Consider the following 15293-nt stretch of genomic DNA (forward strand, 5'->3'; position numbering starts at 1 on the left):
ATAATTTATTTTTTTTTTTTAATATTCAGAAGCAAGATGATCACCTGGGAGATACTATTCAAAATTTTGGGGTGTTACCCTCTCTATCAAATCAAAAGATTCTTTTTTTTTCCTGTAGCATGTATTAGAAATTCCCAAACTGTATATTCTCAAAAGAAATTTTAATAATTATATAACTAGTTAGTATTCAGAATGTCTGTTTAAAATTGTTCTATTGTCTAGATTGTTTGCAACATAATAGAAATGTATTTAAGATCTGATTTTCACTCTGCCAGTATACTGTGTGTATACATACCCATTGGCAGAATACATGCAGAATAAGCATTCTAAGGAATCAACCCCCCTTTAAGGTACTTAAATCCATTTTATATCATGCCTACAAGTAAAATATGAACCTGCGTTGTTTATTGAGATCACAATTTGAAATTTGTGAAGCATTCATTTTAGCTGGTCCTTTTTTGTAATATAGCTTTCAGATTTGTTAAATTCTTGTGTGGGTTATCTTACTGTAACTAAAAAAAAAAACAAAACTAAGCCATTCAAGGTCAACCCAAAAGCTGGCTCCATCAGCTTTCTCATTCTCATGTTTTTCTTGTACTTTGTCTTACAGGGATTTTTTGTTGCAATTTGTTCATATGTTCTATATGGAAAGAATCCCCCAAAATGTCTTAAAGATATCAGAGAATGGCTATGAGATGTGCTGGGCACCTGCCCAATCAGAACCCCTCTGAACCATCAGTTATGCTTAAATCACCTTAAAAAGACAGTGTCCTGTCGTCTACTTCTCTTTTTTGAGCTCTCATTCCGTGCGATTGTGTGTCTCGACAAGGGTTGTTGTGCTGTGTAGGTAGGAGAGGGCCACGTATCATCCCATAGCACCTCTGGCACTTGAGGATTGTCTGATCTGTCAGAGGATCGGAGTGTGTTGAAAGAATGAAGTGTACAGATCCACTCAGACTCTCCCTCTGCTGTCATGAGCTGGTTGCTTGGCTACCGACAGAAAGAGACGGCGATGGGGGGACAAAGTGTAAAACATGCTGTCTTTTTTATACATACACACGGGCACAGAGGAGCTGTGGGAAAGGAGCACCATTGTCAGTACGACATAGGCAGCAGCAGTATTCAGTGTCAGCAGCCCAGGGGTCAAATGTTGCTGGATCCATGCTATATCACCAGTGGGTGGCAAGTTTTTATTACCTTATGTAAGGTAAGCATTTAATCTGCCACAGCTCTGCCACTGTGAAGTGGCCAAAAGGGAAATAAATTCCCTTTGAGATTAAATTAATCTTTCCAGGTTTCCAAACCATTAAGAGATTCTCCAGAACAGACAACTAGTGTTTGAATAGTGTTTAATAGGAAAGACTCAAAGAAAAAAAAATTGCCTCTGAGAATATGTTGTACATTGAAACTTCAGCTTTATTTGCTATTTATCTTTTTGATTAAAAAATAATAATATGACAGCAAGACAACAATATGAACATATAGAACATGTGTATTTTATGTTAAACAATGTCTTCTGGTCCACAGTAACGAAAAGAATGTAAGACAGTTACAGTGCAACAAATCAAACAGAATAAACAAATCTATACTGCCCTTCATCTTACAGGACCTGTATCGCCCACTCTCTTCGGATGATATGGATTCAGTAGGAGACTCAGTGTAAAAGAGAAAATGGAACAATGTTTATGGTTTGTGATTTGATGAAGGTTTAACATTTTTAAAGAAAATAGCTGCTAATTTACAGTAATAGTGAATCGCACAAAAGAGTTTTGCATATTTAATATTAACAACATGGGGCCAAATTAATTCTAGTGTGTGGGGGTATTTTTTGGCTTTATCACTGCATTTTAATGCAAGAATTTGTAATGAATGAGCCATTGAATATGTCCATCAAATCAAGAACAGCATTGTGCATACTTAAAGGCACAAAGATTGGATAAGGTGACTATAACGCACAAATCCATAGTGGGCACATTTATGAATAGCGCTATTTTTATCATCGAAGGTACTGATTATATGTTCTGTTTTTACCATATCTATCTTTATTCATTTTTATATGAACAGTTAATGGGTACTTTGCTTTTACCAACGAATGGGTAAAATGCGGAGAAGAAAAAACCTGCCATAATAAACTGCTTGCACCACGCTGTCTGATCCCAACACGCACATTTGAAAACACCCTAAGTTTAATCTTTTTATCCTAATGAAAGTGAAGAAATCCTGTGTGGCCACAGGACAAAAGTAATTCTTTCAAAGCAGTGTTCAAATTCTCTTCACTGCGTTGCCATCTGATGACTGTAAACAGAAGGGTGCTCACAGGCATTATGAATGTTTTACCTGGCAAGAGCTGTTAATGCTGACCATCCATGTGTTGCAAGTAAATAGGGACAGATTTCTAACCGAGGAAATACGAGGGCCTGCTGTCTAGCAGCGTCAACTGACATACATGTGATGACATCTTTTGGAAAAATGTATTTGGCCTGAGAAAGTATTCACTTATGTTAAGAAGGGGAACATAATTTTTTATTTCCTACAAGAAGACATTTTGTGCATTTTAAAAAGAAAGCCAACAGAAATGGTGATACTGTAATTCATCCTCCTATTGACCTAATTTTTCTGTTTTCGCAGTATCTAGAAGTGCTCTTTTTATGCAGCATGAATATGCAAAACTCCTTTAGTGTTAAAGTAGGTCATGCATTAGAGCCAGTTGCTTAACAAATATCTACTAATTTTCATTTGTTTTCTGCTGCTTTATTGTGAGAATCTTAGTCTACTTAATTTACATAATAGCAATATTTCCCATTGTACGTTGTGTTAAAGTCCATAGTGTAGTGATCACACACTTTTGTAGTCTTATGCCTTTCCTTTAATTTTCTCAAATACTAATAATTTAAGAATTAGAAATCAGTGTGTTTCTGATTCTCAGCAAAAATCTATAGAGTTTATATTTTTGAGCTATTTAGTAATGATTTAATATATATTGAAATCAGGAAAATTTACCTAATTGAAGAAAAGGTTTAGCTGCCACATGCCAACTTCTAAATGTAGTGAAATAATTCCTTTCGACTGATTTGTCCATAATAAAACTCAGCAAATGGAAATTGTTGGCATGTGATGTTATGCCTTTACTGTATCAACATAATTTTCTTTACAGAGAATATTTGCAAAATGAAATAAAAGGGCAGCAGAATACAAAACTTACCTTCTCTGTTTCCTATATGTGGTTCCAGTATCACCTGGAGGGAAAGTCATTGGTCTGGCAGGTTTGCTGAAGCAGTCAGGTCATTCCCTTTTAAAATGCATGTTTTGCCATTCCTGCCTCAGACTTCAATCTAAAACTGTTCCCAGCCATAAGAACAGTCCATCCTCACCCCATACCATAATGCATAGGCTGTCCTGTTCTACTGAAAAAGTTCACAGCTGTGAAGTTATTTGCATTTTCAGTTGTTATGAGGGAATGTCTTTGCAAAATGTATTACTTGATCCTGAAAAATGCATATTATATAAAGGTGCATTGGGATCAATTTCCAAAAATTCAGGCAACTAGACCAGATTGAGCAAAATACTTACTGACATTTTAAAAATTGTTTTTTCCTGTAAAGAAAATAAATTCCAGGAATTTTATTTTCCCTCCCCTCTCCCATATAGGCTACTGCTGCTTTAGGCAGTTTATTAAGACTGTTCTGCACAGGGAGCACAGATTGCCAGCAAACCTGAATCCCACAGCTTTGCTTAGCTGTGGAAAAGAAAAATGGACGTTATATCAATAATTGTTATCATAGTGAGTTCTCCATCAAGACTGTTTTAAAAAAAGATTATGCTAGTCCATAACATTTAATCATTTCAACATATGACTTGTATTAAGGGGCTATTCAGGGGCAAGACGTATCATTAATATTTCATTTTAGGAATGAAAGTCCCTTAGAGATTGAAAAGGTACACTGTTTATAGACTTTGAGATCCTTTTTTGTGTGGAATGTAATTCCCATTATACATGAGCAGAAATGAAATGTTTCTTTTGAGCAAGACCAGAAGGTTTCAGTTTATGGGTGGAACTGAAATTGTGTTCCTTGATGCTCTAATTCTGCTTGCAACAGCACAGGTTTTGGTTTGTTCCTAGATTTCATCAACTGCATTAAATAATAGAATAGCTTAAGCAACTTTATAGTGTTTGAATCTCTAAAAGTTCTCTGTATGCTGCATTATTTGTGCCTACTCCAAGGTGATTACGATGTAGCTAAAGAGTCTTGTATAGATTGTGAAAGCTTTGCTTCCCTTTGAGCTTTATGAATACTTGTGATTATTTCCCTAATGCTTTCTGCAACTTTGTTTCATTTTGTTTTTTTAAATCTCTTTTCTTCTTTTGTGCAACAAGCAGTTCACATGTGAAGCACAAAATGCGTATGTTTATATTTACATGCACATGCACACATACATAGATTAATGGCTTTGAACCCATGCGCTGTTATGTCACATTTGTGACTTTGAAAAAATAAATGGGGAAAATGTTTTAACAGGAGGATGCTCGTCTGGCGGGATTCACTACAGCTCTGTTAAAGTTAGTGGAGCTGCACCATTACTTGCTGAGCAGCTACCCCAAGGGATTCTGTGCAGTTTTAAGAGATCACATCTACGAACAAGGGCTAATTTCAAACTGACCAGAAGTTAGTGGCAAGCCTACCATTGACTCCAGGGTGGGAAGGATAACACCTTACGCACAAATACATACACACAGACAAAACATTAATCCTAAACTGAAATTTGAATATTTGAAATGGTATTCTTTTGACATGTTCAGTCTTATGCCTCCTCTTCAATGGTGCTGTTCTGAAGTACATTAAGTCATGCAAAATTAGAAGTTCTTTTGTTGAAATCAAAATCTTTAGCATTCATTATGCAATGTGAAAATTGCTTTCCAATTTGTAAAATAATTCAGAGACAGTACATTATGTTTAGTTATTTTTCTCTTCAATTCATTTTCACAGGGCATATTTGGCTGAAAGATAAAAATTCTGGGATATTAATATTGTGGCTGTGAATGTATATAACAAGAAAGGATATATAAAATTCCTACAAAGCACCCTAGAAGAACAACTGGATTGAGATTGTGTGGAATAAAAATTGAGATAAATAATAGTGTTTTCTTCTGCAGTTTCATAATTCACACTGCTGTGTGAACTTTATATAGTGCGTATGTTACAAAAACTGCACTCTGAATGTAAAATGAATTAACAGTAATATAGAAAAGAAACTGTTCAATCCAAGTTTACTGTTTCTGTCAAAAATGTAGAGAAATTGACAGAAAATCTTTATGGTGCTAAATTACCTCATCACTTGATGAATGCATAGATTAATGTTGTCTGTGCTTTTTTTTATATCCAGTTAATGGTGTGCAACCAAATACAAGATCGGTTTTTATTTAATCTTCACTTTCAGCTCTATCTGCTAGTGATAGGAGTTTATAACTATGAGTGATGAAAAGTAACTTTACGAAGCACAGACAGCAATATCGTTATGTACAGAGCAAAGCAAGCAAGTGGTCATCCCCCTCTTTGGAAATGGGTGTTGCTTCCCCCAGGAAAGCCCTTCCATCCAGAAACCAGGGTCTGCTGAGCAGAGCAGGGGCTGCTCTGAGCTGTGCTTGCTGCCATGACAATTTTGGCCCGCTCAGCTGGCCTGTCTCCAGCTGGCGGCTGCCCCAGGCAGGCAGTGGGTCTGTAGGTGACACCTGAGCTGTGTCCGCGCGGGGCTGAGCGCGCACACGCCGTGCACACGCGCTCCTGCGCGGTTCTGTGTCCCCGATTGCGCATGCTGATCATCCTCCAGTTCGCTTCAATTAACCCTCAGCAGTGAAGTGTGAAGAAAGCTGTACTATATTCAGCGTGTCCTTGTTGTCTGGTGTTATATGGGTAATTAGGTTGTGGTTTGCCCTGCAATACAGTGTTTTGGAATTTGGGCTCTAGTGAAAGAGGAGCTAACAATGTTTGTGTTAAGTCCTCTTCGTTTTCTTAGTTGCACTATGATATTGTAAATATTGGCACATTTACAACATAAGTTTAAGATTTTGCAAAGTTATGCATACAATTATTTTTTTTAATGAAAAGTGCTTGGATATTTGCTTTTTAAAATATACCATTTTTGTATTCATGTCATGCAGGAAACCAAAAAGAAAGCTGTTGATTTATCAACAAAACATGTAAAACTTGCAAAATAAATACCGATGAATGTTTTATTTCTTATAATCAGCTGACGAAAATCACCTTCATTTTTGTGCCATTGTTTCATCATACTGTATTGTACTTGTGTTTCATATTTGACCATGTCATCCTGGTTGCAATTTGTTATTTTGCTAGATTTAACATTAATGTAGATTATTGTAAGTGATGTAATAAATATATATTAAAAATACACACTGTTCAGAGAATTTATTTTGAAAACATGATTAACAGGCTTTAACAAAATTCTTGCAGTTGATGATGCTTGCTCATTTTGGATCAACATTGTCCATCTAACCTTAGTGTAAGCATATGGGATTCATGCATCCTAATGGGTTCCTTTAAACAGTAGATGCATTCAGTGTCTTTTTTTAGTAATAAACTCAGGGCTTTAGTGTGTAGATACAAAAAAATGCTTCAAGGAGAAATTTGGTTTGTAGTGGGTGTTGCGAAGACAATAAATATAACTGCCTGGAATTGCTTACGGGTAAATTTGTGTGCACATGATGGGCTAGATTTGAAGCATGAAGTGGGGAATTAGTAGAATATGCAAAGCAAGGTACCAGCTCCCTACCAACAGCCTGAGCCCCAGCAGCACTTCTGCTAAGGCAAGTATTAGGAAAATATGCTTGTGAAAAGCTAATAGTACTGAAACTGGTGTGTTTTAAAATAAGTACCTAATACCACATACCTGGTGTGTTTTAAAATAAGTACCTAATTTTCTGATACATTTTTCCACTCTTTAAAAATGCATATCCACATATTCATAGCCTAGTTTTATTTCTTGTTTGGCAGGGGTGGGGGAAGAGAGATGTTACAAATTCTGACATGTCATCTGCCAGCCTGATGCTTCAGCTGATGTTCCTGGAGAAAACTGTGGGCTTGATAAAAGTTCTAGTTTTGAAATGCCCTTGGTTTCTGGTAAATAGTTCTGCCTAAAAAAGGTGCACGTACATGGAAAGGAAAACAATATGGTAGAAATGGGGAAGAGTAGAAACAAAATAACTGAGGTTTCTGTCTCTACCAAGAAACAGTTAAAAATACCAGGAGGGCTTTTAAAATACAACTAAATAATTTAAAGTGAAGTGGTTATTTTGCTGTGCCCTTAATTAGGTGAAAGAAATAAGAACCTCCTTTAGGTTGGTAGCTTTTCAATTTTTGCTCTATACTTGAGTAGAAAATTTTACCTGTATATAACTTTAGAAAAGGTAAAAGGAAGCCTTCACATTGCATCACTGTACATGTAACTTTTTTATGTTAACCTCAATAAGGATACAGAAATGACAGTAATAACTTCCGATACCACAAATATGATATTTCACTTTTTATATCATCAATCTTTTCTGAATGATGTCAAAGGCTGAGTGAGCCTAGACTGAATTATGGCTCAACTTTGGAAGCAGCTGTTAGGAACTAGTGGAGGTTAGATTTAAATTTATTGTTAAATACTATGTAGGAAACTGTATTTGTCTTTCTGAATTGTCTTGTTACACAAATCAAATTAGTGTATTAAGCATCCAATGCTGCAGCTTAGTGAGGGGATTTTAATAAAGCAGAGTGCTTCAAGTTTGCAAATTTAACTTCAGTCTCTCAGCTCCATCTCCTTGCAAACTCTCCCATTTGTCCCTCTGTCCCTCAAAGAAGAAAACCAACACAAAACCCTGATAATACACCAGATAATGCTTGTGCCATTTGAACGTATCTCTTCTCCAAGCTGTGTAAATCCTGAATTGCATAAATGAACAACAACAAAAAAATCACTTCCCTGTGTAGGGCCTCTCTCAAGTCAAGTGTCTAACAAAACAGGGCAGGATGTAGAATTGTGAATAAGTTCGTAAGCAGGTTTGCGTACATTTTTTCTTGTTCCTTTCCAGATGAAACAGTTTATAAATAAATTTGAATCTCATGTGCTGGTTTAGTGCAGTATCCAAACTGGAAAAGAAAACAATTGCATCATTTCTCTTTCTATACATCGAACACCATTAGTTTCCATTCTTTCAGCATGAAGATTGTTGATTTCATTTTTCTTCATGAAGTAATTTTTTTGCCAGCTCTGTACTGTTTACATGAAAGCTTTTTTTCCCTGTCTCAGCTGGCTGGGCAGAAAAAAAATGTAAGGTTAAACAAAAGAAAATCAAAAACATTTTTTACTGGATATAGTTGGGAGAAGGAATTTCAGTGTAACCCTTTGCTTCTCTCTAAGTTGAATAATAAAAAAAATCAGTTTATCTTCTTAAAAGTTACACCAAAATGTATTACTTTATTGTTTTAAATCAGCTGTCCTCTGTTTTTGTTCTCTGGTAATGTACCATTTTGCTGTTCATTGACTCATTTCTTGCTTAACACTGTTACATATTATGGGAATTTTTTGATCTCCTTCAAAGTCTTTAAAAGCTAATGCCTCTACTGGATGGTTGTCTTTACCATTATTCATGATCATCTTTATGCAATGGAGCTGAGCCTGTCAGGAAGCCATGAGAGCTACCTTGCAAAGATTGTTTTATAACCAGACTGAACACTAGTAGGGGCTCCAAAAGAGGTGAGAGTGGGGGCTAAATGCTTTGTTTTGGTTTTAAAGCTATTTTTCCTTGCTGAGTTGAATTTCATCTTACATGCTTTTGTATTTTTTTTTTGAAGATTCAGTAGAATTCTGTGGAAGAGGGACATCTTAGGAGGCATAATTTAAAGACAATAATTCCCTTCTCCTGAGTCTCCTTCCTGAATTTACACTTTGTTTACTAATTTGAATCCTCACTTCATTAAGCCAGTTTCTAAAAGAGTAGAACTCTTCATGGGATCCAAACTTAGTATTACACCTGTGTGCTTTTCTGTTACTCACATTTCATCCAGATGCTTCCTTCGTACTGAAAAAATACAAAGGAATCTATTGTTGAGAGACATTGTAGATTCCACATGCACTAAGAAAGGTTTTGAGAGGTTTAGAAAATAGAATGCAGTGTTTGGGGTTTGAGATTCTGGAATCAGAATTGCACTAACAAACTTTCTAGTCATACTTGTTTAAGTCTCTTTGTAACTGCTGACGCTAGTAGTCCACAAGAATAATTCCTGCTGTTTAGTTGGAGTGGGATTTTAAGATTAATTTAGGACAAAGGTGAGTATCAGGAGAGAGACATTACAGTAATTTTTATTTTGCTGCCTTTTTTCTTTTTTTCATTAATTTAGCAGAGTTTCCACTGAGATACAAACTATTTACCAAACAGTTGCAAAATAAATCTTCGGGTGAGACATGGCTGAAACTCTCTAGTGCTAATGTTTCCATTCACATCAGTGAGGTGTATGGTGTGCTGGCCATCTGCTATAAAACCTGAATAGGATCTGAAATCCTTACACCAAAGACCTGATTTTTTTATGCCATTGCTTTTATGAAGGTGTGCCATAAAACTGGCCATGTGCTGGCAACCTGTGCAACTGGACCCCTTTAAATCTCTGTAAAAGCGATGACATTCCAAGCACCTCAGCATCTCTTAAAATTAAAACAGCTAATTGCATTAAAGTCTGTGTGTTGAAGAGATTATACTCTTGCTTAGGGTTTGTTTTCCCCCTCCCCATCTGCAATATCCCTGATGGGGTCCACATCTGTGAGAGCAACAGCGCGCACGACAGACTGCCTCACGATTGGCAAGCCAACTGGAAGGAACGCTGAGACCCACAAGGATTGCTGGACCCGCAGGGCTCTCAGCTTGTGAGAACAGCGAGCTAATTAAAGTCTAAATAAATGAAATCTCTTTCTAGCTGAAGTAAAGATAAATAAATAAATGCCTGTGTGTTGTTGGAGAGGACTGAATAAAGACAAAAATATTTGTATTGTGTTTCTCCGGTAACATCTCTTTAATTGTGAAAGGGGCGCTGCCAGCAGACTTGGTGAATATGTGCAAATGTCCAGTTCCTAATTTATTTTCAATCTGTTGTTTTAGTAGGAGGGGTTCAGCAAAGGTAATGAAGAGTATGTTTTTATATATTTTTCAATAATTATTTAAAGTTTTAAAAGTCTCAGTGTGTATTTTTAGCACATCTTCCTAGCTACTGCTTCCTTGTCACTGGCAAGTTCTGCCTCTGCCTCCGTGCCAATGCTTCACAGGCTGATGTCACCAAAGGGGCTGTATGCTTTGTTTGCAGACCAGTGGTATGTTATATGCTACAAATGCATTATTTCAGTTCTTCTGTTAACAAATAATATTTTAACCTTCCCATCTTTAACAGTGCCAATAAGAAAAGCAGTAAAGCCACTTAAAACATCAGTATGAAGTAAATTTTTTCCTTTAAATTTTCTGTGTGCCACTTCTTTTTTTCAGTCTATTAGACTAAACCTAGGTTAAATACATATTTAAGGAGTTTGCCCAAGACATATTTAGGAGTCAATTTAATTTCAATTATGTGTAGACCATTAAGATTATTTGTACTTAAATTGAAGCACTTGCTAAAATGCTTTGGTTAAATGGGCCTTTGAAGATACCTAGTTTTAGAAGGACTGAGCAATTGCATTTCTCAGCTAAGCCTTGTCTTGTGGTCCTTGAAAAATTCAGTCCTCAAATAGAAATTTGAATGTCTCTAGGCACCCATTCTGAGAAGATGTGGCCGCTGAGTTAGGTCTTGATTTTCACATCTCCCATTACCACAGATGAGAGCAGTGACTGCAAGCCTGTAAAGAAGGAATCAGGATGCTAAAGGAAGCTGCAGTGCTGTGCAGTCAGCAGCCTTGACCTAACATCTACTTAAAAGTGTAATCTCACTATTTAAAGTGCAAAAAATGAAAAAAAAAGCAGCTGTTAAATAATCTGTTAAAAATCTAGCATTAACCTTTTTGTGATTGTACTCCTTAAATGTTGTAATGATTCATTCCTGATCATAGAAGTAATAAATATTAAACATATTTAAAATGTAATTCCTTTCAGAAAATACTGTGGAGTGGGAAAATAAGTATGAAATTGGATGTCTGTTCTAGGAAAACAAGCAAACATAGCAGAATGAGTAGAGAGAACATGTTTTTCTGCTTATTTTACGAGCAGGACTGTAAAGGAAACAATTCTCTCATTACACGTGTATAAAAATAGGCTTTGAGACTGACTTCTCCAGGCATGAGAACTCCTAGCATTTTCCCGTTACCTTGATCCACATCTGCTCATTTGTTCAAAAATGAACCAGAGGTAAGTTTTTACTGGGATGTCACACAGAGTTTAGTACAGGAATAGAACATATATAAATACATCCTGACCACGAAACAAGAGCAGCAATATCTGAGCAAAATGCATAAAATCACTCGGTCCTGACTTCTGTTGTCAAGAGGCAACAAAAACAGTCCAAAAGTTGATTAATGCATTCTTCAGTTCTGGTCAAAACTCAGAAGAAATACTTGCCTGGATGAAAACAGGGAGCTGGGGTTGATTAAAGGAAGAAAGGACAAAGAATCTCATGGTAGATGGGATGTGCAAGCTCTCAGGAATATTTAGTGGAAAATAGGCCAAGTTCAGACTTTGTCTAAGTCATCTGACCTTTGTTGTGTGAGAAATTAAAAGTTATTCTGCTCAAATTAACTCAGCATACTGGCCAGATTTAAAGTCTTCTGACTGTGTTTTCCATGGCTTGGTACTCAGCAAATATCCAAACTGCTGCAACTTTAGTTACTCTTGCTCCAGTCATCAGCTGTGTTCTGCAGTGTCAGACAAAAGAAATAATTCCAAAGTAGTTGTATTTAATTTGTAAAGTGCCTTGACACCATGATTGTGGGCATCTGAAAAGCTTGCAAACACTGATAAGGAAGTGATAGTGTTAGTTACATGAAGTACAGTCTTCAATCTATGTAATATATAGACTGAAGAAGATAATGAAATACTGCAGCACTTTCAGCATGTTAATGATCTGAGCCCAAGAAAGTTTTAGTTTTGCAAATCCTCTGAATATTTTTCACTTAAGTTGTAATAGGAGTACTTGAGGAAATGCTTAGTTTGGCTTTAAGTTTGAAGGGCCACCATCACATTTGTAGCTTCTGCCTTCCTCTGGAGATAGGAGAATCACGAAGATGCATTTGTATAATTGTTATGCACCACAGGATAAAAGTTTTGGGTGAAATCCTGTCCATCTCAAATGTCTGTGGAGCTTCATCCATCTAGATGCATGATGAAGCAGTTTTCCTTAAGTCCTTAGGTAACTGATAGGCATTGGTAGGTGCTTTGGAAGGCTTCCCTGGTGAGATCCTGCCTCCTACACTTCTGGCATCCAAGGTGGGTAGCTACAAGTTTCCTTTGAGGGGCCACAGAGACACGGCCCTCCCCCCATTAGCTGTACAGACAAGCTCAGACAGTTGCAGGACAAGTACTTGAAACGGAGAACAAGAACAGAGTTATTGCCTCAGCTGAGCTATCCCCAGTCAAATGCTCCTGTGAAACAACAACCATTCTTCACCCTGACATTTTATTTTGTTCATACGTTGCCATAATTATTTCTCCCTTTTAGAACAAAACTGGGGAGGATTTCAACAGAGGGAGGTTTGTGAAATTGAGGAATTCTGCCCATAACACAGCCAACTAAAGACTTAGGTTCCTCTAGTGCCTGCTGAGTTAATAGGGTCTCTGGCCTGCAGAGGGCATAAGGCTCTTCGGTTTTCCCTGCCAAAATGTGTGTGGAATAGGGAGAAGCTGTTGGAGTATAAATCAAAGTATTCTTGCAGGCACACTGCTGCACTTGGTGGATCAAGGATCTCTCCAGTAATGTGAGGTTACCAAAAAGTGTAATTTCAGTGGAAGAAATTGGACTCTTCCCAAGCTTCCACGTATCCATCCACCGAAGTAAATAGATACTTTACATAGGGAACACCGAAGCCTCTCCAGGACATGTGTCCAGCAGGAACGTGCTGTGGGTACTTGTGCTTCTTAAAAATCATCTGTTTTCATTTGTGTCTCCATTTCCAGAGCTCCCAACACAGTGGCTCCTCTACCTCATTAGCATCCACCAAAGTTTGCAGCTCTATGGATGAAAATGATGGCCCTGCAGAAGGTAACATTTGGAGCTGACATTTCAAAGCAGTCAGTGTAGTGATAACAGCAGCTGTGTAGGAAATGAGTCATTCTTCCTGCCAGAGAAGGTGGGAGCATTGCAGGCTGGATAATTTTCTGTGAGGAAGCTCCTCAGCCTTAGCAAACCAGTTAGGTTCACTCTGGATCAGAGTTGATCTGGACATCACTCTTCAGAGGTATTTTTATTGCGGAATGCAATAGGTTCCACAATATTGGTTTTATTTCTGCAAGCAACACAGTGCTGACTGGCTTATTTCAATATTTTTGTCTCATCTGCCATAGTACTAAAGAACACACTGCAGTCTTGGGTCTTCACTCAGAAATGGATAGTTTTACTCCCTGCTAGGGCTTTGAGCAAGTTGGCTGAGGGGCAAGGTCTGCTCATACACATGCACATCTGTGTACGTGTGTGTGTGTGTGTGTGTATCTGTGTTCCTGCTGGAGAACAACTCTTCGTGCTGTCTGTGAATTCAGACAAACCCCAGCCTCCTTGTGTCCTAGCATTCCTAGCATTCACTTTTAATACTAAACTGGAACAAAAGACACAGTAATACACAGAGTTAAATGCACTGTCTTAAAGAGTATAAACACAAATCTTGCTATTTTTTTTTTTTACATTACAATATTTATATCATGGTTTGTATCAGCTGCAGTTTACAGTCAGCTTTTAGAGGCATGTTAGGTATTTGTAACACTATTTCAAATACATTTAAAAATAATAGTACAGGAATGAGCACTAAAACACATTAAACTACAAGCTTCTCGTATGCTTAGACACTGTGTAATGCAATTTTACCTAAACATCTGGTACCCAGGTTGCATGCGAGGTAGTATTATTGAGAACATTTGTTTAAAAACTAAATATTTGATATTGGGGGATGGGGAGAACTAGCACTTAGCACATGAGGAGTTTTATGGATGTCTCAGTTTACAGGATGTAATAAAATAAGTGCTTGAGTGTTGGACTTCTTTGGTACATATATTTAATCATGCTGTGTCAAGGAGTTCCAGCCCTTTTTGGAGGCTGGTCTGCGCTTGTGCAGATCACAGAGGCCTTTTCGTAATTAAAAAAATACAATTTTGGTTTTGTCTTGGGGGCATATTGCAATGGCAACTATATAACACTCAAATGGTGGTATGTTTGAGCCCCCAGAAGTCTTATTTTTCATTATTGTATCTGCATGAAACCTGTTGAGTATATACAATGTCAGCAGCATGGTTTCACTGTACAGTAAGTGAGATACTGACTGAATGGTTTCCAGGCTCCTAAACCATGGACTTAAAATGCATGTTATGTGCAACATCTGTGTTTCCTTCACTAACAATAAAAATGTACTAATGATTCTTTCAGAAGTGTTGGAGGAAGGTTTCCAGGTTCCAGCATCGATAGCAGAGCGATATAAAGTTGGAAGGACTATAGGAGACGGAAATTTTGCTATTGTGAAGGAGTGTATAGAAAGGTGAGGAGGATAATATGCTTATTACTGTAAAAAATAATTATTAATGTCATGCTTTTTCCAGACTGTATCTTTATTTGTAGAATACAGAAATGTAAAAAGGTAATGTCCCAATGCCAGATGGAAAAACTAATGTCTTCTCAAATTAAAAAAAGAGCAGGTTCAAGGGGCAATCTATGGATTTAATTCTTTGTGGGATTTATGTGGTTTTTTTCTGCTACACTTCACATGACTTTACCAGTTCCTTGTGTTAAATCTCTCTTGTTGCACTGAAATAACATCTTTTCTTGCAGTATGTTCTTGTAAGCCTCCTTTTACATTAGACCAGTGGAACACTTCACATACAGCAGCACTCTGTAAAGATGTCACGAAGTTCTCTGTTTGGGGTGTAGTGGCAATGGTCAGCACAAAGAGATAATTTTGGACCAAGCTATTCTGCCATCTGACACTGAGGTGTAGTCTCTTCCATATTTATTTTTAAATGAATGGACATATAACTCCTGCTTGTCTGCTCTGTGCCATTACATTTGCTCCTTCCAACTTTGTGACCCTCACTGCAGACACCAAAATCTAACCTCTTCAGTGACCTA

The 15293-nt window shown here is 37.2% G+C and overlaps 1 protein-coding gene across 5 annotated transcripts in view; it reads left to right on the forward strand.

Moving 5' to 3' along the window:
- Positions 1-15293, forward strand: part of DCLK1 (doublecortin like kinase 1) — a 226161-nt gene that overhangs the window by 171347 nt on the left and 39521 nt on the right. For 3 of the 5 annotated variants that reach the window (XM_041487255.1, XM_041487254.1, XM_041487256.1), the window contains exon 6: positions 1607-1663. In XM_041487255.1, the coding sequence (XP_041343189.1) occupies positions 1607-1663 (57 nt within the window). Of the gene's footprint in view, positions 1-1606; positions 1664-13141; positions 13227-14597; positions 14707-15293 lie in introns of those variants that run through there. The other 2 variants (XM_041487253.1, XM_041487252.1) reach the window with 1 other exon arrangement.

Source organism: Pyrgilauda ruficollis, unplaced genomic scaffold (genome assembly GCF_017590135.1).
Source record: "Pyrgilauda ruficollis isolate IOZ18807 unplaced genomic scaffold, ASM1759013v1 scaffold8, whole genome shotgun sequence".
NCBI lineage: Eukaryota > Metazoa > Chordata > Aves > Passeriformes > Passeridae > Pyrgilauda > Pyrgilauda ruficollis.